This window comes from Symphodus melops, assembly GCF_947650265.1.
Source record: "Symphodus melops genome assembly, chromosome: 14".
NCBI classification, from domain to species: domain Eukaryota; kingdom Metazoa; phylum Chordata; class Actinopteri; order Labriformes; family Labridae; genus Symphodus; species Symphodus melops.
This window is the reverse complement of record NC_136704.1, coordinates 23,502,425-23,528,835: the sequence shown is the minus strand read 5'-3', so window position 1 is coordinate 23,528,835 and position 26,411 is coordinate 23,502,425. Positions and strand designations below refer to the sequence as shown.

General features: G+C 44.8%; 3 protein-coding genes across 8 annotated transcripts; 2 read left to right on the top strand and 1 right to left on the bottom strand.

Annotated features, from left to right (window-relative positions):
• Positions 1-551: 551 nt before the first annotated feature.
• otulina (OTU deubiquitinase with linear linkage specificity a) lies at positions 552-2,453 on the top strand. Of its 3 annotated transcripts, none has more exons than XM_079361686.1 (3): positions 552-807; positions 1,271-1,392; positions 1,857-2,453. In XM_079361686.1, the coding sequence occupies exons 1-3, from the start codon at positions 697-699 to the stop codon at positions 2,287-2,289; spliced, it is 666 nt and encodes a 221-aa protein (XP_079217812.1). In that variant the 5' UTR covers positions 552-696; the 3' UTR covers positions 2,290-2,453. The 3 variants fall into 3 exon arrangements, with proteins under 3 accessions (XP_079217812.1, XP_079217811.1, XP_079217813.1); XM_079361685.1 differs by having other exon boundaries at positions 553-813; XM_079361687.1 differs by lacking the exon at positions 552-807 and adding an exon at positions 1,056-1,091.
• A 941-nt stretch (positions 2,454-3,394) lies between these two features.
• On the top strand, positions 3,395-14,420 carry LOC306834760 (uncharacterized protein). 3 transcript variants are annotated; one of them, XM_079360918.1, is made up of 11 exons: positions 3,395-3,544; positions 4,622-4,903; positions 5,013-5,639; positions 6,763-6,939; positions 7,179-7,454; positions 8,249-8,325; positions 9,115-9,221; positions 9,304-9,447; positions 9,773-9,904; positions 11,794-12,060; positions 12,597-14,420. In XM_079360918.1, exons 2-11 carry the CDS (start codon positions 4,755-4,757, stop codon positions 12,804-12,806), a joined length of 2,166 nt encoding a protein of 721 aa, XP_079217044.1. In that variant the 5' UTR covers positions 3,395-3,544; positions 4,622-4,754; the 3' UTR covers positions 12,807-14,420. The 3 variants fall into 3 exon arrangements, with proteins under 3 accessions (XP_079217044.1, XP_079217043.1, XP_079217045.1); XM_079360917.1 differs by having other exon boundaries at positions 4,616-4,903; XM_079360919.1 differs by lacking the exon at positions 3,395-3,544 and adding an exon at positions 3,622-3,761 and having other exon boundaries at positions 4,616-4,903.
• An 845-nt stretch (positions 14,421-15,265) lies between these two features.
• On the bottom strand, positions 15,266-24,930 carry ankha (ANKH inorganic pyrophosphate transport regulator a). 2 transcript variants are annotated; one of them, XM_079361169.1, is made up of 12 exons: positions 24,427-24,930; positions 23,192-23,408; positions 22,922-23,040; positions 22,619-22,702; positions 22,358-22,528; positions 22,121-22,255; positions 20,887-20,979; positions 20,699-20,791; positions 18,008-18,137; positions 17,697-17,820; positions 17,400-17,499; positions 15,266-16,149 (listed from the first exon to the last, which is right to left on the bottom strand). In XM_079361169.1, the coding sequence occupies exons 1-12, from the start codon at positions 24,520-24,522 to the stop codon at positions 16,024-16,026; spliced, it is 1,488 nt and encodes a 495-aa protein (XP_079217295.1). In that variant the 5' UTR covers positions 24,523-24,930; the 3' UTR covers positions 15,266-16,023. The 2 variants fall into 2 exon arrangements, with proteins under 2 accessions (XP_079217295.1, XP_079217294.1); XM_079361168.1 differs by having other exon boundaries at positions 22,358-22,702.
• Positions 24,931-26,411: the final 1,481 nt, after the last annotated feature.

Below are 26,411 nucleotides of genomic sequence, written 5' to 3'. Positions count from 1 at the left end.
AACCCCATCATGTTTTGTTTTTTTTCCAATCTATTTGGATACAAAGATGAAAACTAATGCCAGGATGAGGATTAAGAGATTATAGGCCAAATATATTAATTATAGGCTCTGTCCCTTCTACATGGAATATGTTGCAAAAAGACTTGAAAATAACTGAATTGATTTCTTTAAATGCTTTTAAATCCAGGCTGAGAATACGTGAGACGATCTCCTCTACTTGAAACTGTTTTTATAACTTTAATTGCTTTTAACTGTGTTTTTTAAAATCCTTTTAATTACTGTCTGTATGTTGTAAGTGTAACTTCTGCAGGACTCCCTTGAAAAAAAGAGGTTTTTAACCTTAATGGGACTTTTTCCTGGATAAATAAATACGATTACTGGCCTGAAATTAATACAGATTTTACAGAAAATAACTGCTGATCATTTAGACAAACTTTAAATACCAAATAACTTAAAATACAGCCACTAACAGCTGTGATCGCTTTGTAAATATTAAGGACGTAAAGACGTAAGGACCTATGGAAAGGACGTCAACATAAAGCCTCTTTCCCTTTAAGGCGCTGGATGATGACGTAGTTAGTATCGAGAAGCTGCTGCGCTGTTCGTGGTTTGTCAACATCTGGCGCGTGGTTCACGTGTCAAATAAATATCAACAGCGTTTAATAAATAAAAAACGGTTCTATTTTTTTTAATCCCATGATGGCCTGGGTTAAAGCTGTTTCGAACAAAGGAGAGGATGTCTTCGACGAGAGTGGGGACGATGTTAGTCTACTCAGCAAAGAGTGGGCATCCAACATGAAGAAGCGCGTGAGGGTAACATTAGCTTTTTTAAGCTAACCGGTGTTACGGCGTAAACGGTTACCGTGTTGACTTGTGACTCTCAGCCGAGTGCGTCTGTTGTTGTCATAGCAACAAGAGATTTAACACAGGAAGCGTTTTTAAAGAATACCTCCTTTTATTTTGTCACGTTGTAGTGTGGAAATACTTATCAGATATATCTTTAGACAAATTTAAACTAAGCAAAAATGGCTTTAGTAAGTTTTAAACATTTGTTTTAGACTCATTCAACTTGAGAGTTACCAGTTAACATGGTAACTCTTTAAACCGAAACACCTGGATGAATAAAGTGGAAACTAAAAATGCCACTTTTTGTTCTTCTGTTGTTCTTGTTTGTAGTTTTTTTTCCATTGGTTTATAATGTGCTAATTCATGCATACATCCTGTAATGCTGCTTTTATAAAGGTGACTGTGAAGCCTCTCTTATTGACAGGACGGTTATGTGGATGGAGTTGACGCAGGGGAGGAGGCTTCTCTTCAGGTTGGTTTTAACCTTGGATACCGGGAAGGTGCAGCTCAGACTGTAGCTGTGGGCAGGCTCAAAGGAATTGTAAGGTAAAACTGTTTTTAAATCTCTGGCTTAATGAGGGTTTAATGCAGAGGAGCGAGGACCCAAATAAAACTGTGGGATCCTTCAGGAGAAGTTCAACAATATCTTTGGAACATTTTCACTTAATTTCAACGATATAGATGATCCGCTTGAATCATGAATATCCATAAAAACACTTTTTTGAACGGGGGAGTGAGCTGTTTTTGTGAAATATCCAGGTCATCCACAAGCTGATATGTGTGAAGATGCCTTTCTGAGACGCTCTGAGACTAACCATAAAGCGTGTGTGTCAGTCAGCATGCTCCTGTCAAAACACTCCTTGGTGTAATATTTCTGCCTCTTTCCCTGCACAGAAACATCCTGAGTCTCTTTGTTTTTGTCCATTGTAGAAGACTCGTTTCTGTCCCAGTCACTTCTCTGAGCCATTATCTAATCAGACACTGTGGCTTCTTTGTGTCTCTCGTCACAGTGCTGTACATTGTTGGTGCCAGATCCAGCATCCGGAAAGCCCCGTTCCAGCCTCTGTAACTGACCTTCTGAATCAGGTGACGCAGCACGAAGACAGAATCGTGGAAAGCATCAGGTACGCTTTAGAGAATCCCCCTCCCAGTGTGAGCGTCATCTCCGAGAGCATGGAGGACCTGGAGGTGGAGCAGGGGGATTCAAACTGCTGTGGAGGAGGAGGAGGAGGATGTAAAGAAACGAACTGCTGCAAGGAAGGAGAAAAGATGGACCTGGATGCTTCGACACAGCAGCAAGATTCCAGTTCAGGGTCCACTCGCTGCTCCTCCAGCTCGAGCGGAAGCCTGAACCATCTCCTGCAACTCTGCATGGATGTCGTGTCAGAGCTCGGGCTGCCGCAGGAGCTGACCAGTCACATCCAGGAGCTGTGGGAGATGTAGGGGTGGATGAACAGGGACCAGATTCACTACATGAACTATGAAACCAGACAGGTTTTAGTGGAAAAGTATTTTTGATGTATATAAAGCACATTTTTGCTTCCAGATTTATTTATTTTTTTTCCAGATGATATGGTTGAAGAATATTTGAAAATAAAAGTGGAGTTACTGCATTTTTGATCTTACGTCTCCTTTTTTCCCCAACCACAACAACAGCTATTGTTACTTGCTGTATTATTTTAGTATGTATACATATATATTTTATGTGTTAATTCTGGTTTACACATGCAAAAAAAAAAGCAGGACCTGTGGACATCCATTAATGGAGATGTCAGAGTACGGCAGGGAGTGTGTGCCTTGCTCAGGGGCTCACTTTGAAGTCCTCGGGAAGTAAACTTGAAGTGGCACCCCTCCAGCAACCAGACTTACTAGCATACTTTGGTAAGCTCCAGGACTTAAAACGGCAACCCTCCTGTTCCTAACTGAAGTCTCTGAGCTACTGCCGCCCCCTTACCATCTCCTCTCTTTTGATTTCAGATATCCAAACTGAAAATCTTTCTATCCATAATTTAGAAGAAGGAATATAGAAACTACTACATCACACAACTTTGAAATTAAGGTGTTACAGCAGCTGATGCAAATAAAACAACAATACAAAGTAAATAAACATTTACAAAATAAAAATTTGAATACACACATTTTTTTAAAAGTTATGGCAGTTTTAAATGTGCAGTTAAATTACAGAGAGCTGTTCAAATCCAGATGATACATAAAAGTATTCAGTCAGTTTATTGGCTTATTCTGTGAAAAGGTGAAATAATGAGCGGAGAGACTAATCAGGTTAACTTGAATGTGAAACAATAACGTGTAAACTTTACAGACTGAGGTGATTAGAAGGACAACTATTTTGCTGAGAAGTGGAAGAAGATGCATTTATGGTCATAAACTGGGCAGATCTGGTTGAATATAGCCAGAATATTGCTGTAAAAATAAATCACTATGGGCGGAGACTGTAAATATGTGCGCCGTTAAACTGCTAAAATTCAGCAGGTGGCGGTAATGCAGCTTTTAATAATGCTTATCGCCGTAAAACTCCAGAAGAAGAAGAGGAAGAAGTGAGAGTTTTCCGAGGCGCCTTTGAACGCAGCACGACTGTAGGTGCACATGAGCATGACGTCATCTGCTCGGACCGAGCCGTGACCTGCTGCTCTGGCTATGCTAGGGGCTCGTGCCAACCAGATGTTCCGCTGAAAATACAGTAAATACGAGATTTTTTTTTTTTTTTAAATGAAAGGTGACCTGTTGTTGTTAGTTATTGTAGAGGGTCACCGTGGTTACAGCAGTGACTCTCACGAGCGCATGTTTATGATTTAAGTTTAGCTGGCATGCTAACTTGTTATGAAGCTAACCAAAAGTGAAACAGGAAACTGAGCTGCAGGGTTAAAAATCCGGAGTTTTTCTCTTTTTAAAACCAGGTCTGGGTGTTTCTGTTTCGACATTATTGTGTTAGTGAATGTGCAGTTTCTTAGCCTGTGTTGTCATCACCGTTTCTCTTCTTCTGCTACAGAAATGATCATATACAATTAATGGGGGGTTTACATCTATAAATACAAAAACAATCATCTACTTAAACACTAAATGTGAAGCATTAATGTGAAACAGTCATAACAGATCTGGGACCCTGACTGGGATTTAAACGTGTTATGGTTCCCAGCTTCACTTTCACTTTGACATCCAAACACACACACACACACTAGATCACAAGAAATGCGTCATTTTAACACACTGCCTTGCTCAAGGGCACCTCATCTGCACGCTCAGGAAGTGAACTGGCACCTCTCTGGCGGGCTACTAGAACAATTTCCAGATTTCATTTCAGGGGTTGATGTGAATTTTCTTCCTAAAAGGTGTGTCCTGGTGAAATGAGGGCAGCGAGGTCATTCTTCTTCTTGTCTGCTTCCCAACCCGAGTCCCTACAGACTGAGCTGACTGCCTCCACAAATTCCAGCTTTAAAGTCACGTTGTAGTAAATAATCAGAGTCTTCTTTTTCATAGTTGTTACCAAAAATCATAGCACCTCGATGATCACAGTTCAAGAATGAACGCTTGTAAACACATCGGGAGTTAAAACCTTTTCTGACTGCACGTCTTTCAATCAAAAAATCTAAAACGACACTCGGACAGCGCCTGATGAGTTTCTGAATCATAATCTGTGATTGCACCGTTTAATATTTCACTTAGCAGGTCAGCCTTGGTGGGGAGATAGAGAAAAAGTAGTATGTCTCCTGTGTGTGCAATGACATGAATGTTGTTTCTTCTCTACCTGCAGCAGCAGCAGCTTGAAGCTCGTGATTATGGAGTCCTGAAACCTCCAGCTTTCAGCGACTCTTAGGTCGCTTGCATCGGCAGCTTGTATTTGATCAGAGGTCAGTGCACGTCTGAACCTCCCGGGCAGAGGGAGCGAGCAGATGGGGAACATTTGCTGTCGAGCTGAGAGTCCCTGTGGCAGCGCTGAGGAAAGAAGTGTGTTGCTGAAAGATGACTCGAAGACCGCGATGACCTCAGGCGAAACCACGGCGGTCGGCACCTGTGGTCCTGGAGCTGACGATGACATCAGGTGAGATGCGTCAGTAAAGTGCTGTTGTGTCATTTAATATCTTTGTCAGGGAGTCCTGGGTGTCGGTTTCATTAACGATCGATTATCCGCCCTGTGTTTCACCACGCAGCAAAACGCCGGCCGGGGAGAATATGAAGGTGGGGTCAAAGGCCGAGGCCGTGCTGGAGAAGCAGAGCGCTGAGGTCGCAGAGAAAGAGCTCAATAACACTCAGGAGAATGGACCGTTGAAGAAGGAAGCCGCACGAACGGCAACACCTTCTCCCAGGAAAGGATGTGAACGCCAAGAACACTCCACTGGCGCACGAGATGAAGATGCGAAGGAATGTCCCGCAGGTGACGGAAAGTCTGAAATCCAGCATTGCACTTTAAACTGCCCTGAAGAGGAACACGCCACGGCTGGTTGGGAGGTTTCTCCGGACAAGAAAACGCGACGAGAAGATTCAGAGAAAGTCTCCGATAGTCGATCGCTAACAGCCGAGGCGGCCTGCTCTGAAAACACCCCAGACACAAAGAAAACGGATCAGATTGAAGTGGACACTACTCGTGAAAATGATGAAGAAACGACCTCCGAAGTCTCACACTCTCCCCCCGAGGCGCCAGAGGAGACTCCTCAAAACAAACAAGTGTCACCTGTGGCAGACACTCCGCTCTCTGCTGCAGATCGTCCGCTGACGTCCGCCATCTCGGCCGTCGGTCAGGACGTGAACGAAGAGTCCCAGAAAGGGTCTCCAAGTCGGTAAGTGATTATGAAAGAAGCTTCAGTTTCATTCGCTGTCTGTTCCCTTTTAATGAACAACCTTAACAGGATAAAGGGGACAGGACATTCAGCCTATGTGGTTATGTTGGTGATAAAGATAATACTTTGCTATTTAATGTCAGATTTGATTAAAGTGTGGTACCTCTCATGTCTGTTCTTCATTTTGAGCTGCTGGATTGAACCTAAATTAATCTAAATGTCAGGTTTAAAAACAGTCCTCTCAGTTATTTTTCCTTCAATATAAAGAATAAATATAATATAAATAATCTAAAATATAATATGTTTGAATATGAAATTAAAAAGACGACATTCAGAGAGTCGAGCTGCAGTTTTCTCTCCTTTTCTTTCTTTTTCACATTAAACATGTTCGTACGTCCGCGTGACGGTAACATACGGGCCCTCTTTCTGTCTCCTGTTGCCATGGTGAATCGCAGTATCGGGGCGGCGTCAGCGTTGGAGTAAACCTGCTCAGGGTGGATTTATCAAACTCAAATCAGCTGTTCAGGAAACGTAAAGTTTCTGTTATCTTTATCTTATGTTAATGCGCAGTACTGTTGAACACAGTTTATTATTTACAGCACACTGTGTTCAGTCTGACGGCCGGTCGCTGCAGGTCTCCAGTCTTGGATGAGGAAGGAAACAACAGCCGACGTCTAACTGTGAAAAGAAGTGATTCATTCAGATTGTCATGACAGTGAGATCTGTCTTTGTGTGGTTTGGTCAGGTGTTGATTTATTATTTCCCCGTGTTATGATGGTTCGTTGCTGTCCGTTATTTTGATCTCTGATCTGGCGCTTTGCATTGTGGGAAACAGAAGGCGCGAGAGAGACTGGTCTGATGCGAAATATCTTCCATATCAGAATAACATCCGGGGATTTGAGCATGCTGCCACTTTCTCGTATTTGTTTACTGTGTGCTGTATTACACTGTGCAATGCTCGTCGAGTTTCCCGCCAAAGTGTAAATCCACTCAGCGGTCGGAGTTCGACTGAGAGTTTGTTGAATCTTCGGACTGAGACGGGCCCACGGGTTTTATTCATGTGGTTTATTATTGAAGTTTCAACAACCGAGTCAACAACTTTCACCTCTGGTTGTGTTTGCAGCGCTGTGACAGAGCGCTCAGAGAGTGTCTCAGGTCCTGAAGTCATAACAAGAAGCCACGATGCCTCAGAATCTTCTCCTGGAGCCGAGCCCACAGAACCCGACCACAGTGAGGAACGTGACTCTGCAAACTCGGGCCGGGAGTCAGAGACCACAGCTGGGGCAGAATCCAGCACGAGGTCAGTGGGTTCAGTGTTTGTGACTTCAAAACAAGAAGCATGTTTACGTAAACTTTGTGCTAGTGTCTGTGAAAAAACTCAGAGTCACCACTAGGGGGCGTACAGCCACCACAGCACAGCAGGCTCAATATGTTTACTTTGAATGTTTTAAGTTTTATAGAGTCATATTAGGTCTTTTTTTCATTAGTAGTAAAGTCTTAAATCAGGAGAAGTCATAAAGGTGTTTTCTCTCTTTCCAGCTCAAAGTCGGATCAAGATGCAAGTCCAGATCTTGACTCTGTAACCTTAAAGGAGGTCACTCCCGTGGAGGGCATGAAACAGGAAGAAGAGGAAGTGATTCTGAAAGAGCAGGACGAGGGTGGAGATGTTCCTGAAGTGAAGGTAGCGGATGAAAGGCGGGCTGTGAAAGAAGCGGAGGGTCGGGAGGAGCAGCTGACAGGGAGCACATCCACGGATAGAAAGGCCGACGAGCTGCCAGTGAACGAGGAGTCTTCTGAGGACGGCCTGAGTAACAGGTTGGAAATGAGTTCAAGAACTTTAAGGGGGGTTTGGGGGTTTTCCATGTCACACTTCAGGGATTTGTTAAAAGAGTCATAACGAGTTCTGAATGATTTATTTAAAAAAAATCTAACAAGACTGTAAGGAAAGGTTTAGATGGGTCAACAAATTTGAATAAACAAAATCAGGTGTGATTTTTTTTTGTTCTGAGCACAAACTTCCAGCTCTGGTGGTCCAGTTGAGGTTCCAGTGTTTTCCATCAGCGTCGGGAATCACACGTTGTTTTTCAGATCTGTAAACGGCTCGTACTGAAAGCTGCACAGAAACTGATCGTCGTAGACTTCGACGAACTCAGCAGAAATCCTCACACAGGAAGTCCTCTGAGGGAGACCTCTGGAATCAGACTGCTGCGTCTGATATTTCAGATTTGATGCTAACTTGTGTTCACACGACCCTCATTGATGTCAGCTGTGTCACTGCATGAGGCAGCGAGTCAATCTAATGATCAAGGAAGTCAACTGAGAGCTCTGTGTTCTTTTCTTTCCTCTTAAATAGGACCGACACTCTCACATGACTCTCTCTGACAGATCTTACTGCACGTGTTGAGGACTGTTTTCAACTGAGGATTGATACCAATGTAGATCTCCAGTGACCAAACAGGCCAGCACTTTTAAAATAACAACGATGTTTGGCCCTCAGGCTTTGAATACACAGATGATTCGAGTTAGGAGGATGAAATAATCTGTTGGGTTTGGTCGTTTCACATTAATGCCCTCCGGCCTCATGCGTTATTTGTTCTTTTTCCTTTCAGTGAAGAAGACCTGTACAGAGGAGTCGAGGAGCTGCCAACGTCTCAGAAACACAAACCAGCTGAGTCCGAAACTACACGTGAGTACGATTCCACGACTCCCCTTAACATGACGAGACGGCGTCGGAGAGAGTTCACAAAGAAACTCTGTGATTCTTTTAGCTAAAGTCTCGTGAGGTGGTCCTACTTTTGGATACCATGGCATGTCTTCCAGGACGATCTCTTCTTTTTCCATGATAGATTTGAATAGTACTGAAGCTTTAATAAAACCAAAACAGGACAACTCTGTTCTTATTCCAAGATGAGTCTGGAGGAGACACGGAGAGAGGCCGTCCACTTGGAGGACTGTTAACCTCTGTACATTAGGCGGGCACGCTAACCGCTAGGCTACCAGTGCTCCTTCAGACATATTTTAACCAATAGAGGAAGAGCACTGTTTAATAAAGGCACAAATACATCGGTAACATTTTGCCTCTGAAAAGTTGCTGTTGTGCAGTTCGCACTGTGTGCAGGCGTTTGCTCTCCACTTTAGCATGAAAAAAAAAACAACAAAACAAGAAATTACCGTTGGGGTTTTTGTGCACGTGCCCGACCTGCACGGCTCGAAGCAAGCGGTCCAGGTTCAAGTCCAACCTGTGGTTCATTCCTGCATGTCAGTCTCCACTCTCTGTCTCCGTCCACTGTCCTGTCTCTAGACGCTTGGACTTCTACTCCTGATGCTTTGATCTCAAAACAGTTATTGATGTTGTTTGCCTCGAAGTTGTATGATAACTCAGCGTAACACTCTGGCATAATTGGAGCCTTCACATCGAGACAACAGCCTCTTTGTTTGCTCATCATGCCTCCCCGCTCTGCTCTCTGTTACTCAGTTTTAAAGGTCGAGGACAGATGCAGTCTGGCACCGGCGGTGGACATTCTGGGATACAGTGAGCGAGAGTGGAAAGGAAACACTGCCAAAAGTACTCTGATTAGAAAGGTTGGTGCCTGCAGCTTTGCTTCAGATTAAAGACTTTTATTTTTTTTGATGCTCAAAGAGAGACCTCCTTGTGTTGCTGCAGGGTTATAAGGAGATGTCCCAGAGGTTTGGCAGCTTGAGGAGAGTGAGGGGGGACAACTACTGTGCCCTGAGAGCCACGCTGTTCCAGGCGCTCTCCCACAGCACGGAGCTGCCCGTGTGGCTGCAGGAGGAGGATGTCACCATGGTAAATGCACTGGTCTCAATGCACTGTGGTTAGGTTTGTCTCTGTTTCTAGCACATGCAATCATTGCATTCTTGGACCAGAAACACAAAGACTTCAAAACCAAAGAGCTCTCAGAGTTCAGGCGAGTCGATGGAGGGGAGAATTGGTCCTGAAAAAAATATGACACAATTAATAATTTAAGTTTGAAGCACCGCAAGATGATCATCTCACCGTGAAAAAAGTCCAAATATTCTCCTAAAGAAAGGATTTCCTGCCGTCCGTGTTTTAACCATGTCGGAGCAAAGCAGCTGAAATGAGAATTTAGCCTTTGACTTTTTGTTTACAGCTGCCGAAACAACTGGAGGCACAGGAAGGTCTGATAAGTCAGTGGACATTTCCTGGAGAGTGCGTGCAGGGAGACGGGACAGGAGATGCCATCGCACAGCTGAAAGGATACATAGAGCTTCTGAAAAATAAGGTACTGACTGCAGAGACATGCACACTGTGAGGACGTTCTTCAAATGCAAAGAGCGAGAAAAACCACAGCACTATTTTTATGCCGACCGTGGACACTGAGGGTACTGATACTCAGCCATTGAGCACTCACATGTGATTGCTTCCATATGTTAAAGGGAGGTAGTCTGCTTTGACTCTCAGGCCCTTTTTTAACATGCAGCTTTGTGATGCTCCTCACAGAGAGTGTTTAAACTGCATCTTGGCTAAAACTGTTTTAAAGTCAGGCGTGTGTAGCTTTAAGAGAGGTGGATGTGTGTGTTGGTTCTGTGCCTGACATGATGGAAAACATAGTTACACTCTGAATAGAGTGCGTCGTGTTATTCTGGTCTGTGCCCTTTCTTTAAATAAGACTTTTTGGTGCTTCAAAATAGTTCTCTGGACAGTAAGTTATGAAGTGCAACACATTTAACTCAGCAGTGCCTGGTGCTGTGTAGGAAGGATCATTTTGTATGCGTGCTCGAGTTTGACCCTAAAAGCGTTTATTAATAATTACACATTTTACATTTTGTTTTCACATTCACTAAAGCTTGACAATTTAAAGTCACATATTCTCCTCCTTTTCAAAAAGTGTAAATCAGTGTCAGAGCTCCTCTTCAACATGTGTGTGAAGTGTGTTGTTGTAAATCCACTCTGATCCTGTGTTTGATCATGTCTATAAACCCCTCTATTTCAGCCCTGCTCAGAACAGGCTGTTTCTGTGTCTGTAGCTTTAAATATGTAAATGAGCTGTGTCTGGCCACGCCCCCTCACTGGAAGGGCTCGGGTGTACTCGCTGCTTTCTGGCTCCATGTCCTATTGTTTACGGTGAGAAGGCAGACTCAGAGGGAAGAACAAACACCTGCCTGGGGGAGGGGCTACTGCCCTTTGTGATGTCATGAAGGGAACATCTTTGAGCACACATTTACTGAAAAGTGGAGCAGGCAGGAGACGGAGAGGATGGACTTCTCTCATCATTGGAGGGTTTGTAGACAGACTTGAGACATGTTTGAGTTGGAGGAACATGGGGAGGAGGATTTTCAATACATGACCTTTGACGACTAATTTAAAATATGATTGCTTCCATTTGAACCTTTTTACATTTACTGACTGAAATGCGTGTTTGGGGTGAGATCGTTGGGCAGTGCTAGCTATAAGCTCAAACAACCAATAAGAATCTCCTAGCTGAGTGATTAACAGAGTCGTCCCTCATGCAGAGGTGTTGTAGTATATTCTACTGCATCTCCAACAGGGAGGGGCCAGGAGGTACGAGACCTGGTCGTGTTTTGGTTTAAACTTTTGGCTCTCTTGCCCATTTCAAATGACTTTATACTAGCAGGCGTACATGAGAGCGACTTTCCATAAATGTGGCCTTGTTTAAAGTCAAAGTGTGCTTCGGGCCCTTTGACCTTGTTGTGACTTTAAAGCTGTTTGATGGAAGCGGGTGAGCGGTGATGGGTCTCTGATTGTTCCAAATCAAAATGTAAACAGGCTGACACATTCATCTCGTTGCTCCTTTGATCGAGGACGGATGTACTTAACATTCTTGTGGAACAGGATATCCCGATCTTAACAGACATTTGAAGTCAAAAAAGAAGAATCAAAGCTTATTAGAACATCTGAAAAACATTTATTTCAAGAGTTCAGTTGCTTCTCGTGACTTCATTCAGTTTGTCTAACAGGATAAAACACTGATAAACAGAGGTATAAATAGATTCTGTCTGCAGGTCGTCCATGATGCAAAGACACGTTTGAGTAAAATGACTTTAAAGATTCACGTTTGTCACTGAGCTCGGTCTTTATGAAGACTCTGAGTCAGACCTCTATCCACCTGATTCCTTTACATGTTTTTAAATCTCCGGGCTGTGTTTTCAGTGGCGGGCAGCCGTGGACTGCTCGTCTGCGTCGGAGCGGCTGCAGCTCTGCGAGCGACTCTTTCAGGGAGGAGAAGAGGAGCTGGGGCTGCTGGAGGCGCTCAAGCTGCTGATGCTGAGCCGAGCGGTGGAGCTGCACCGCCGCATGCAGGCCGGAGACGTCCCGCTCTTCTGCTGGCTGCTGTTTGCTCGAGACTCTTCCGACTGCCCGCGCTCCTTCCTCTCCAACCACCTCAGACACGTGGGCCTCAGCGCCGGCCTGGAGCAGGTAGGAGAAACCCCGACGGCAGACTCACATGAGCAGGCTTCTGAATGCACGTCTACATAGAGAAGGGGGGGGGGGTGTTGGCAGGAAGAGAATTAACATGAAGTTTTTATGGTGTAAACACTGCCAAGCTGCTTTGATGTTCTGCAGGGTAAACTGCTGTCACACTAAGTGAAGTACAAATTCCACAGTTAACGTCAGATAAGATATCAGGCGACTGGGTGTGTAAGAGTTTTTTTTTTTTTTTTATGTGAAACCTGAAAAGTAAAACAAGCCTGCACTCGTGTTGTTCCTTGTTTTTGAGCCTATTTTTCTCCTATCCTCCTGAGGCGTTTTGTGGTTTGAAGAGGGACGAGCTTCAGTGATTTAATTGTTATTTATTTCTCTTTTAATGAAAGCTTTTACAGGTGTTATCCCCATAAAGACACCCCACCCATAAACCTCAAATGCCTGAGCAGCTGATTAATCATTGTGTTGTATAAAAGTCGTTTTTTTTTTTATGTGTGTGTTTGTGTCCTTCATTCATGCGTTCTGTGCAGGTGGAGATGTTCCTGCTGGGCTACGCCTTGCAGTGCACCATTCAAGTTTACAGACTGTACAAGGCGGACACCGAGGAGTTTGTCACCTACTACCCAGACGACCACAAGGACGACTGGCCGTCGGTGTGCCTGGTCACCGAGGACGACCGTCACTACAACGTGCCAGTTGTAGAAGCGTCTGAACATCCCGAGGAGCTCGACTCGAGCTGATGCCACAGCAGAGAGCTCTCCTGCCATACACTAAAAACTCTCCTCAGGTCCTTCAAGATTTACGACGAACGGAATGATTCCATATTTTGGGAAACTACGCTTTTGTATTTTACTGGAGAAGAGACGTCGTGAATATCATTTACCTCTCTTACATGCAATTGGAAGCTACGCGCTAACTTAAGTGTGCTAGCATTAGCGCTTACACTCCTTGTAAATGCGAGGGGAAGGAGAGCGGAGGCGTGGCCAAACGGCAGTTTGTTTTGGTTTCATGCTGGTGCTCAAGAGCGACACCTATTGGATGAAAAAGTCACATTCTTCCTTTAACACTATTCGTTAAACTTCCCCCCAATTTAAACGTGATTTGATTCTAACTTTTTAAAGGGAAATAGTTCAGAATCTTAAGAGAGAAAAATGAATCAGTGCATCGATGTGAATGGAGCTCTGCAAACCTTTGTACTGGCTTGAAAACAAGTTTTACACCTGTTTCAAGTGCTATGCTAAGCTAACCAGCGGCTAGCAAGTGCTTCATATTAAATGAACACAAGTGATCGACGTTTTGTTTTTTGGCTAGCTCACAAAAAAAAGCAAACATTTCCCAAGATGTGGATTTATTCTGGTGGAAAATATGCTGATTTAAGACCCTGTACAAGACGTGCTTTACACTTTTGTACACACTGTACTGTATACATAGTTTTCTATTGGTGTGTGTGTACATTATCATGGATCTGATATTGTGAGATTATCTCAGTTAGGCCCAAATTAGTTTTCAGGATGTTTCAGGAGGAACTGTTTCCTCTTTTTAAAAAAGAAATGCTGCCAACGGCGCCAAAATGAAGATGTTCTGTGTTTACACTGGAATTTGGGCACTTTCAGTACTAATTTATTTTTTTGTTTTATGTTTTTAAAAAAAACAAACAAACAAACAAACAAAGCATTTTGAAATGAGTAAGTGTGACAGTGGTCAGTGAAACAGCTGAATCAGTCAGTGGAGCGTTTGACGATTTATCAGGTCTATCAACAGCTCACACCAGATGACGATCAGAGGATGTATCGCAGCCTGTGTCAGAGGCGTAATTTGGGATTGTGTGTGTGTGTGTGTGTGTGTGTCAAACTCAATGTGTAACATGTTGCCTTTAACCAAGCTGTCCTGATGGGGAAAAACGTGCCAATGTTGCTGCAAATACTGACAGCCGTCCCAGCCACCAGCCAGTAGGAAGCGCTCGCTTGGTCCTCCATGTTGCCTTAGAAAAAAAAAAAATGCACAATAAGAATGAATGTTGGTCGTCAGTGAGAAGAGGCTGTTTCTTTCCCTGCTTCCAGAGCAGGCGAAGCTCATTTATAAACAAAACTAAACGCCATTTGCATGAATGATCTGGCGTTGTCAGACTTTGGGACGGCGTTTAGTTCAAATGAAGTTGTGAAGAACTTTTCTTTCCCCCGTTACAGCGCTTGATTTGATTGTTCTGACGTTTTGATGTTTCCTCATTTATTGAAAAAGAAAAAAGAAGTGATTTGAGTTTAAAAAGCTAAGCTTCATTAATCATTTATTACATGTTTGGAACCCAAACACATGGTGAAAACGTGAGTGAATTAAACTGATTTTCCTACGCTCTGCATCTGTTTTGTCCTTTTTTTAAATGTTCTCTCTCCTCTCTGAAGTCGATGCGAGGTGACATGTTCACAGCTGATGATGTTGAACTCAGACTCGGGATTCAATCCCTGCATCCATTCAGTTTTAAGAGTTTACGACTGATAAAAAATATATACCAAAAAATCCTGTGAGTTCATTTGTGTTGTGGCAACTTTGGCGCCCCCTGTGGACAAAGGAGTCATGATCTTTTTCTTTGCCTTAACTTGTCATTGTACATCATGGCTACTTCTGAGTCTTGTCTGAAAAATAATATCCATTCCTTATAAAAGCAGCTAACTGGGTACAGGGTCGGTTTTGGCAACAGAAACATGGTGTTATGCTGCGTTCAGTGCTGCTCGGATATTTAAAGTTTGAGAGTTGGGAAGTCGTTAATCCACCGTCACTGCGTCGACCGAATTTCAGTTCAGAAAGTCTGACTGTCAGAGCAAGAAGAAGACGAAGTGAATGTCTCTGTTAAAAGTTATATTTGAGCAAAAAGTTCATGTGCAATAACTGAATTAATAAAAAAACATCTCAACATTGACTGAGGCATATTTTTCCTCCGATGTGATGTGATGCAGATTATGACAGAAAGTCAGCAAGTCGGGCACCTAATTCTTTCCTGGAGTTTTTCGAGGTGGAACATTTTACAATTTGGAAACTCATTTATCCAACTTCTCCATCGGCACGCGAACGCATCGCGAGATTATCCGTTTCTTTCCTACATATTGGATTGAATCAAACCGAATTGATCCCGAAATAATATTTTAGAGGCATACAGCAGAAGGATAAACAACGACCACATTAAATCGGATTTCGACAAAACAAAAAGGTTCATAATAAAGCAATTTATTCGCCAAATAAGAATGCCTATACAGTATATACAGGACATAAGACGATCTGAATACTACTAGGAAAATGCTTGGCCAAACAGAAGAAGTAAATGGACTCCCAGACTGCATGGAAAGTGAACAGTCAGAACTGTTTTCTGTAACACGCGATGATATATGGAAGGGTTCCTGACCCCTCTGGGCATTAAATATACACATTGCATCACCTATATAAAACAACAAGAATCTGTACACCATGGTATGTAAAATACGATTGCACAACCCAACAAGTCCCACAACATGTCTATATTTGAATTCAAGCAACGCCTTGCTGCTTCATCCTGATAAAAGAACATTAAGTGATCAACTCTGTATTTTGGCAACTCCACCACCACTCGACAGACGTTTCATTCTTGATGCTGCGGAGGAGGAAAAGTTCTCCTGCGTCGATGTCCCTTGTTGACCAGCAGACACGTGACTGGTTAATACAACGGTTGATGTGTTGAAGGTCGGAAGACAAAGTTATTTACTCTGATGGATGAACACTTGGAGGTGCATGGCTTTCTTTACAGTGTGCGTTTAAATGATGTGCAGGGTCCGGCGTCTCCGATCCAAAGTTCAGTCCCTCTGCAGAAACCAAACCATCCTCCGCTCCTCACCGTCTTCACCCAGCGCTCTCTCTCCTCTTCAGCTCAAGTTCCACGTAGAGGTCGGGGCTTTTTCACCCCCCCTTCCCCCGTCCTCGGCCCGTCAGCGCTCACTCCTGCTCCTCCTCCTCCTGGAGCTCCTCGATGGCGTCCATCTGAGTCCTGACGCACACCTCGCTCATCGGGGCCGCGTCCTCGCCTTCCACCACCAGCTCGTTGGACATCTCGTTGTTTTTCTGAACGCAGAAGACAGAAATGTTCAGCGCCGTTAAGAGCTGCTGAAAAATAAGAGCTTGCACTGAGACCATCGGTCTTCTTTTCTAACCCTTAATAAAAAAAATAAATTAAAAAAAAACATGAGTATTTAGCTGAAGCATTAATCAGCCTAAAGAACATGCTAACCTCATCAGATTAGGTTTCTGCTGATTAGCACTCACTCCTCGCAGATTGGAATATTTTAAAGATCTGGCTCGGATTACAGTAAATCTCTAAATTGGAAGTTAATGGAAAACATTTAGGAGCTGAATACGAGGTGTGGCTGCTCAAACTGAAAACTTTAAGAACACAAATATTTGAAAAAAAAATGTACTCGGGTGTTTTTCTCTTTTGCTGTTCTCGTGCGAGGACGCGTGGGACTCTTCGGAGCGAGGATGTGTGTGCACACGTGCCTCTGATTATGAGCAGGATCATTTTGGTCAAGACGCTTTAGTTGAGAGGAGAGTTGGATGAAGAGGTGAAGGAAAGCGACGCCTCTTATTAAAAAGGTTGAATGATTAGCCGCCTGTTAGCTTAGCATAGAGACTGAAACGAGAGGAAGAAGCCGGCTGTGCGCTGCCAGAAGACAATCCGCCTACCAGCAGCTCTAAAGCTCCTTCATTAACACCTTATTTATAGATCGTTAAATCCCAGCAGTCAGCAGGGCGAGAGGCGGCGAGCACCCCGGACTGTTCGCCAGTCAATTCGTTTACTGATTCACATTTGAAGTTGAACATTCTTATTATTACGATCACAGAGAGTGGACGCTCTGTGCACGGCAGTCAGTCCTCATCTCTTTGTTCAGGTGATGGAAGGAAAACATGAACACGTGATGAAGCCACGCGGTTTGTTTGAGAACGTCATTCAATAAAAAACAGGAAGTACTTCTGTCTCTTTGTGAGCGCTGAATCTTCTCATTCTGATAAATATGTCACTATGTGCACCGACATCAGTGGAGTCTATAAAACAAACATCAAAATAAAGTCCTGACAAAGAGAACGTCTCTTTACAGACTGGAAGATTCGATCAGTCGAACACCAACTGTGTGGAGATAAATCAGAATGAGATGAGTACGAGCTCTCTCTCTCTCTCTCTCTCTCTCTCTCTTTTATTCGAACGCGGCTCGATCGTCCTGAGAGCGGGTCACACCTGGTTTTAAAAAAAAAAAAGCAGCTGTGATTTACAGAAAAGCCCTGAATGAGGCGTTTGAAACGACCCCAGGTGCGCTCACCTGTTGTCGATAAACATAGCAGGCTGCTATGGCAACCATTGTCGACTCCCCTATGAAGCCGGCCAGGAGGGATCCGACCCCGAGCGTGGCCCCGTGAACCCTGAAACAAAAAGGAGAGCGTTTCCTTCAACCCTGTTTTGTGTTTCAGAAGCTTTGGAGATGTTTGATCTTTTCACGAATTAAAAAAAAAAAAAACAACACACAAATGACACAGTGTGCTGTTTGTAATGACAGAGCAGGCCTGAGTCACAGCTGACCTTTGTGACCCCGACGCTGCTCTCTGAAGTGTTGACTTACCCCATATAAGGCAGCACAACGAGACTGGTGATGAGCACAATGATGCGGAGAACCGAGCTGGGGGCCAGCACAAAGGTCTTTTTCAGGGTCATGAGCCATCCAGTCAAATGAGCCCGAACAGTCACTGCAAACACACACACACACACACACACACACACACACACACACAAAGTGGAAACATCACCCCACTGTTGAAGCTTCACCCCGATTAAAGCCACAGCAGGAAGGAAAATCATCCAGCTACAAAACATGAAGTGTGTGTGTGTGTGTGCGTGTGCGCGCGCGTGTGTGTGTGTGTGTGTGTGTGGTACCTGGCAGAGGGAAAAAGGAGAAGATCCGGAGCGGGACCACACACAGCTCGGCGAAGTTGTAGTCCACTCCGATGACATCGACCAGGATCTTCTCTGATATGTGAGGCGTCCAAAACACCACGAAGCAAAGCTGGACCCGAAAACGAACAAAAAAACAAAAACAAAAAAAAAGACAATTCACTTCTGCTTCCACTGCAGCACAATGGAGCCGCCCGGCGCGCCTCATTACATTTCATTAGTTCATTAACTGGAGGGGTTTCAGATGGAGCGTGGTCCCTTTGAAGCTCACATGAAACACATGGCACACAATGTTATTGTTTCTAGAGGCGAGCGTGGCCGGGGCACGTGCAACACCAAAGCTTTGACCGGATTCAGAGCACATCGGGGACGGGGAGTGTTGAACGGGGTAATAATGTCCGATCTGAGCTCCAATAACATCCATGTGTTTAAACGTTTGTTTGGCGCTTATTAAATGGACGGTAGCTCTCTGCACCGCTGCGTAAACGACCTCAGAGACCGCCAGCACAAACATACATTTAAGTCGAAAAACATGCCGAGTGTTCGGGGAGAGAAGATCTGCCCAGAGAGCGACTCATCACTTCCTCCTCCCCCGAGCGCTGCACGTAAAAAAACCTCCGACAAGTCCGCAAGAAATCGAGCACCTCGACGACATTCACATGAAGTGAACTCCCGACGCTCGCTCTTTTCATCGACGACTCTGATCAGATCGGAGGATCGGCGTGCAGTGTGCGGAGCTCAAACTGTGGCAGCACATCGAGTCTTCATCACATCACGACTGCAGCACTTCCAGCCTCCGAGCTTCAGACGAAAACTGTATAAATGTTAAATTATTCACGCTGGACTGGAAGCTGTTCTTCTGTTGAGAGCAAATAAGGGAAGGTGAGAAGTGAAGACACTCAAACACACCTCGAGTCACCGTCGTCGTTTCGTCATCAACATTTTTACCATCTCACTCATCTTGAGGAGACTGATGTGGTTTTCCCCCCCTGAACCAGATCACAGGAGCAGATTACCTGTGAGTGATGAGCTCACTGTGTGTCACCGTGTGAGCACGATGGAGGCTCATGACTCGTGTGTGTGTGTGTGTGTGCGGCCGGCGTTCACCACCATGTTCCTTTTCTCAAACACACTGTGTCCACTTTCTCTGCTTGTTTTTCATCATGTACTCTCTTCCCCCTTTGTGCTGTAACTAGAACAAGCCCCGACACGAGGTTCACAGGCCGTACCTTTCCGCCTGCACACACCCTCACACACACACATGTTTACAGCTCTGGGATCCACATCTGGTGTGCCAGTCTCCTCCTCCTCCTCCTCCTCCTCCTCCTCCCATCACAACCAACCAAGGCCACTAACTTCCTGTTTTTCTTACTCAGCCTGTTGAGAAGATTTACTTGTGCAACACAACCACCTCCTTTTTTTTTTCTCTCTTCTTCTTCTTCTTCCAACATAACAGACGTACATTTTGCGTTGTTTAATTAATGGTAGGTCGATGGGAACTCTGTTTATAGAGAGATCGTCCTCTTCTGCATCATTTTCCAAATGAGCTGCTGAAACAGGAAAACACTCTGCAGCCGTTAACATAATGTCATGTAACAGTGCTCATTACTGAGCTGCATGGGGCGTTAGGAATGTGCTAACTGATAGGTTGTATGTGAGGGCCTGTTTTATTAAGGGTACGAGTGTTTGGGGGGGGGGGACCCTTAGCCTCTTCACAAATTCCACCCTAACGCGTCTCCTCTCTGCAACCTGAAACCACGACAGGATGGCGAAGGAAAAGTACATTCAGTACGCCTGCAACCAAGCTGTGCACCATCAAATTAAAATCAAGTTTTCACGTTTTCTTTACGTTGCCCCTCCGTCAGTATTTCTGATTTAGGGGAAAAACAACAAAAACAAACATCGGACAGCATTGCCTTTGGCGAGCCACGCAGAACAATGTAAAACAGGTTTGTGCATAACTCTGGGCTGGTTGCGTCAGTGACAGAGCTGAACCCTCACCCACTTACTCTATCTCTCCATCTGTCACAAACAGGATTTGAAAAGGGTAAACACTGTTTTAGTTGAGATGTTTTTGCATACAGCTTTTGCATGTTTGTTTTTTTCCTTGTTTGTCTTGTTGCACAGAGTCGAGTGTGCAGAAACAAACAGTCGGACGTGTTGTTTGTTATGTGGAGCGGACCACTGCTGCAGGACAGCTGACACCTGAGGTGACCAAGGTCCGAATGTTTGTGTGACACTTAAAGCTCCTGCATGTGACACTAAACTTGCAAAAGCAAAAGAGAAAACGGACGACTTGTGTCGAAACCTTCAGCTGCAGGGTCTGCAGAGTGTCAGGAGAACAGCAACAAGGTCACGGCTCCGTCCACAGGGGGGCGCCATGATCAACACACACAGGAGCTTTAACGACCCGAGAAGAAACGCGCCTTTTTCTTATTACGAGAAAAAAAACTAAAACAGCAGAGCGAACTAAAAGCGACATTTTCCCCAGATCCAAAGCTGATTGATTCGTTTACTTACATCACAAAATAAACACGTTTTTAAAGACCTAACCAGTATAAACGCAGTGAGGACTCATGATTTTGTTTTCCACACTTTTGCCCAATAATTTATGTAATTTAGAAAAAAAAAATAAGGCAGAAATATGCATCATCATCATCATCACCATCTTACCGTGAGTGACAGGGCCAGACAGCAGAAGGTAAACTTCTTAATGTGGGATTTGTTGACAGGAGTTCCGGCGATCAGCTTGTTGCTGGGATTGTTCTGTGAGAGAGAGAGAGAGAAAAGTTAAAGAGAGCAACTTTCATCACTGAAGCAAACAGGAGCAGGATCAGCCAGCAGGGGGCGCTCTGCGTTACCTTGTCGAAGGCCGGGTACACTGCTCTGAGCTCAGTTAGCCAGCCGTACGGCATGTGACCCACGGGGTATGTGGCTGTGAGGACGGCCACGGCCTGGAATGACAAAGACACAGCACATGTAACAACAGCACGCTGAGATCACACGGCTACATTAAGAACCTGTGTAAAAATAGCAACATGAAAGCAGCACACGCCGCTTTCCCAGACATGTTGTTTTTTTTACTCGTTTCTGATTGGCTAAGTGCACGCAGCTTTGTTAATTGTGTCCAACACAACAGCAGCCGGTGTCCATCTTTACGCAGGGACATGTGCGTATGCTTTCACTCGCTGTGATCGCGTCCTGAACTCCACGTGAACGCTGTGAATCCCCCCCCCCCCAAACCCCCCCAAACCCCCTGGCATGTCCAGCTCATTCTGGTAAACAGCTTTGTATTGTCTCTAGCAGTGAGGGTCTCTGAAAGCCAGAATGCTCCAGAGGGGAGACTGCGAGCATCTGACAGTTCAGAACTTGAGGGAGAAATCAGTCAGCTGACTTTTTTTTAAGTCGGCGTGTGAAAGCTCGTTGAATCAGCCGTTTGAGGCCGCTCCACGGGTACGATGAAGAAATGTAAACATGTCCGACAATCGGGGATTTACAGGAGCAGAGAGCAGCTGACTGAGCCTTCGTTATGCCTAAAGGAGGAAATCAACCTGATAAAAAAAAAGAGGATCTCTTCGCTCTTATGATAATCAGAAATCAGAGGGTAACATGTCAGCAAGCACAGACATGTAGTGTTGATCAACACACCCGACACAGCGAGCCAGCTGACTGAATGACCTCGTGTGGGATCGACTGCTTGGTGTCACATACGCTTTAAAAAAGAAAAACAACTCGAGACAGATAAACACGTCCAGGACAGGCCGTTCTTCAAACAAGTGACAAGTCGGTCGGCCTGTTCGCCGACACACGGAGCAGGTTTTCCACTTAAAAACAAACTCGAGATGTTTTCGCTTCCTCGTCCTTGTAATTCCTGTAGAGAGACATGTTATCTGGTCACAGCTGAGATGTGAATTTGTCGACGCACTCGCATAAAAATCAGCTGACCCAGAAAACACACGCCCATGAAATGCACCCAACATCATTTGTGTAAAATCCCTTAAAGCAGGTTGTCTGTTCTGGGTCTTTGTCTGCATGACATTTAGTCCCTGCGACAACAAAAAAACAGCAGAGACTTATTTGATGATTTGAACTCACCTCTGTGGCGTCAGAGGTCCCTTTGAGGTCACGAGACACAAAGAGGTTGACGATGGGTCGGCTGATGCGCTGAGTGGCCAGGATGAGAGCCAGAGGCCACCAGAAGCTCAGCATCTTTTTGATGGTGGCGTCGCCCTGCAGGGGTGAACACACAATGAGTCAGGAATATGTGAGACTAGAACAACAACTCCTCTGCTTCTTAATTCATCATCGGACAAAAAAACAGGCAGCACTCACTCCGACATCAAGTCCACTGGAGTCTGGGATGTTGTCGTGAATGTTACAGTAGTAACCTAGGCCGACGATGCTGAAGCGTACCAAGGCACCCATATACAGGGAGAGGATCGGGATGAGTAAAGGCTCCACACATTCCAGGTTGCTGTGGAGGAGGATGGCCACGAAGACGATCTGCGAGGAAGAAAGAGAACTGAACTTAAACACGGCACGGCCTGCAACACGTTCAGCACGCCAGAAACAGGAAGTGATGGTTCTCATTACCTGCGCCACAACATCAGAGATGGAGGCCGAGCCCACGATCACGCTGTATTTGTTCTTGAGAAGTATCCCCGCGTGAATCCACGCCTTCAAAAAACGGAACAATGAACAGAGACGTTAGCCTCGAGACAAAAGCTTCCATGTTGGCCGTTTTCCTCGAACCGCAGCTGGATGACAGGCTGAGCAGGGGAATGCACTTTCACTCGCACCGTCAGAGGATTTTTAAAAAATGTGCTATTTCTAGGTCAGGTGTGTTTTAAATCCACGCTTTGCATGGAGAATAATCCGGATGTAGCGTAAACTCACCATGGCGTCCAGCACAGGGAACGCCGCCAGGTATAAGAACGCCTTTCTCGTCTTCTGCCCCACAGATTCATCCACATGGTGGAGCTTGTTAATAATGTAGTACCCTAAATCTGTGTAGGCTGGAAGAAAAGAAGAAGAAGAAGAAGATTTCTCTTATTTTCATTGGTGTGCAGCAGTTACAAAAATGAAGCGTCGCCACAAACACTCTTCTTTTCTTTTTTTTTTACAGGATGTGGTTTAAGCAGAGGATGTCATCACGCTACCACACACCTATCAAGATGTGAAGCACGAATGCGATGGCGCCGGCCGTCGCCATGCAGAGCACCGCCTTCCTCCGGTCCCGCTTGCTGTTGACAAACACCAAGCCCACATTCTTGAAGTCGCTCATGGGCCCGGTGAAGAACTTCATCAGGGAGTAGGCCAGGCCGTAGCTGGCCAGCATTTCCACCGCATCCTCTTTGACTGTGGCTATGCCCCTGTTGAGCGCCTGGAAAGGAAAATCACAGAGAGAGGAAGGGGGGAAGAGGAGTTAATCATCGCAGTGAGGCCAGCTCACATGACTTAGCCTAACTTTATCTCTGATCAGGTGGCAGACGACGTTCCACTGCAGCTCTAGATATAAAAAAATAAAAAGCTTAACAGGCACAATAAAGAAATAGACCTTTAGCTCGTCTGCACGGGAAGCATCCGCAACACTTCCTCTTCATTTAGTTCCATTCAGTAAAAAACTACTACAGCTGTCCTTTTCCTCTGCAGGACTGTGTGCTATTTATACCAGCTAACAGAGCCATTACATAAGCTTAATCCTAACATCTCCAAGTCACAATGTGGGTTTCTTTTTCTTTTTTTTGACTCACACTATCTGCTCGGTGTCTCTTGGGAGATGGCAGCCATCACATTAGTCATATGTCTGACCAAAAAAAAAAAAAAAAAAAGGAGGAAGAGGAAATGTACAAGCTGGGAAATGTGAGAATCACAGGGAGAAGACGCCATCATGTCCAAACAAGGCCTCGAGTCAGATGTACTGATTCAACAAAAGACTGAATGTGCCACAGGAAGAGAGTACAGTGTTTCCACAGGGTGGGCTGCTTGATGATGCATTGAGCTAAAAAATCCGCAGCTGTGCTCGGTGACAGAAAAACAAACAAGGCCTCTGTTTTCTCCCTGCGTAAAGGGTTAAACAGTCACCTCTCCTCCTAAATAATGTATATACCCTACCTATGGAAACCTCCTTCACAGCCTCTTCCTGTTAAGCTAGCTGTAGCTGCAACACAACAAGCCGTCTTTGACTGAAGAAAAGGGGTCGACATGTTGGCTGTCAGTCTGCAGAGAGTGTGTCGGTGTTTTCTGGATGCTCGGTGGCTGCAGCAGCACGCATGCATGCTCTGATAATCCCCACAGAGAATATGAATCATACACAGTTAAAGCAGTTAGCATCTGCTAGTGGAGTGGAGTGGTTTGTGCAATTGAGCTGCAAATAATAATAATAATAAAAAAGAGCTTACCTGTTCTCCCAGGTCGATGGCAACATTGGTGATCGCCAAAGGCACCAGAAAGCGGATGAGAGGCCAGTAAGGAATGAGGGATGGAAACTCCACCATAGTACAAGCCGGGATGACAGAGCGAGGGGCATCTGCCTCGGTCTTGATTGATTGAAAAGGAAAATTAAAGATTAGCAGCTAAAAAAAAAAAAAGAGGAAGGTGTTGGAGCACCTGTGTTGTTTGTCGAGGTGGAGGAGGCGAGCGGCGGCGCGTCACGATGTTTGCACGATGCTGCTGAGCCGAGGCGAAGGTCAGCGGAAATTTCAGACCAGCGCATCTTCCTCCCAAATCATCATCAAGGGGTTTGTTGGAGGTGGTGTTGGGAGGAGGGGGGGGGGGGCGAGCGGGCTCACGGTAACACCAAACAGCGCCGAAATCGCGAGAGAGACGAAGCGTCCCGCTGTGTCTCCGTTAGAGGACAGATAATCTCGAAAAGGTTGGATTAGTTTTTCCAGCCCCGCGTTTGTCTGTCTGTCTGTCTGACTCACTGACTGTCTGCGCCTGTGCGCTGCGCAGTCCCGGTTCTTATGTCGACACTCCCCGAGGCTGCAACCAAACTGTGCTCTCACGTTGGCCTGCCCTGGCATCCCGAGCGTGACGTCACCACCGAGCCGAAACCCGGCTGTTATTTTTGAAACGCATGTACACAACACAACACAACACACGAAAGTGCCCACTGTGTGTTTACATCAGAGCAGAGACAATGAAGCAGCTTTGTCCTGCGCGTGCATTGTCATCGGGAAGAAATGCACATGCTGGTTTTAAAATACACAAGCCACCAAAAATAGCACACATGTGGCTGGACCCTGGTGCTCACTATCAGAGTCAAACTGTATGCAGCTGAAGTAGGGGGGGGGGGGGGGGGGGGGGAACCCACAAAGTCCTTTAATGTTACATAAATGTCTCCTGAGAATAGTTTTCCCGGACATGTCTGTACGTTTTGTCTCGTGTCCAGTCTCTTTTTTCAAAGACACATTCAGAATAACTATGATTTAAATAGAGCACTACGTGAAAGGCTGCCCCCTGGCGGACGAAGTGTCCCTGACATGCTTAATTTGATGCATTTCTGCAATCCGAGAAAGACAAAACAAACAATACACGTGCATACACACATCTGCAAACTACAAAACTCAATAAGGTGAACTTCTGCAGGATCTCTCAGTCACTTTAAATGTTGATGTTTTTAGTTTTATAGAAGCAGAGGTTATATTTGGCACAACTTGGGTGAAAGGTTTGAAGAATTTTTTTTTTTTTTTTTTTTTTAAATCCAGCAAGATTTAGTAGTTACAAAGAAGAACTTTATTAGACCAGCGTGTTTCAGCTTGTTGTAAAGAAGGAAACATCAGAGAGTACGCTCATTATGACACGCTGGTCGAAAAGATTTACTTACTGGTCAGGTATGGTTTTTTTTTATTGTTTAATATATGTCAATCACAAATATATGCACATCCTATTTAATTGAAAGGTTGAGTTTACACCAGAAATAAACATTGTTTTGAAGAGGTTCATAAAAAGTCCATGTGCACCGATGCAGATACTGATGTTAGAAACTACAATTTACTCGATTGATGATTCTGATGTTTGTTTCATTTTTAAGTTTGTCAAAGAAAACAAGTTTTTCCAACAGGTGACTCCATCTGGCCAATGAGAACCCTCGTCTCTGAATCAGCAGTTAAGTGTTACTACATGTCTGTAATCAAATGATTTGAAACATCAGCTACTGACACCTGCTCATGCTGATGAGCTGATAGATAGATAGATAGATAGATAGATAGATAGATAGATAGATAGATAGATAGATAGATAGATAGATAGATAGATAGATAGATAGATAGATAGATAGATAGATAGATAGATAGATAGATAGATAGATACTTTATTGATCCCGAGGGAAATTCAAGCTGATGTCTGTCAGCCAATATCGAGTGTGTGCACTTCTCAGTAAGAT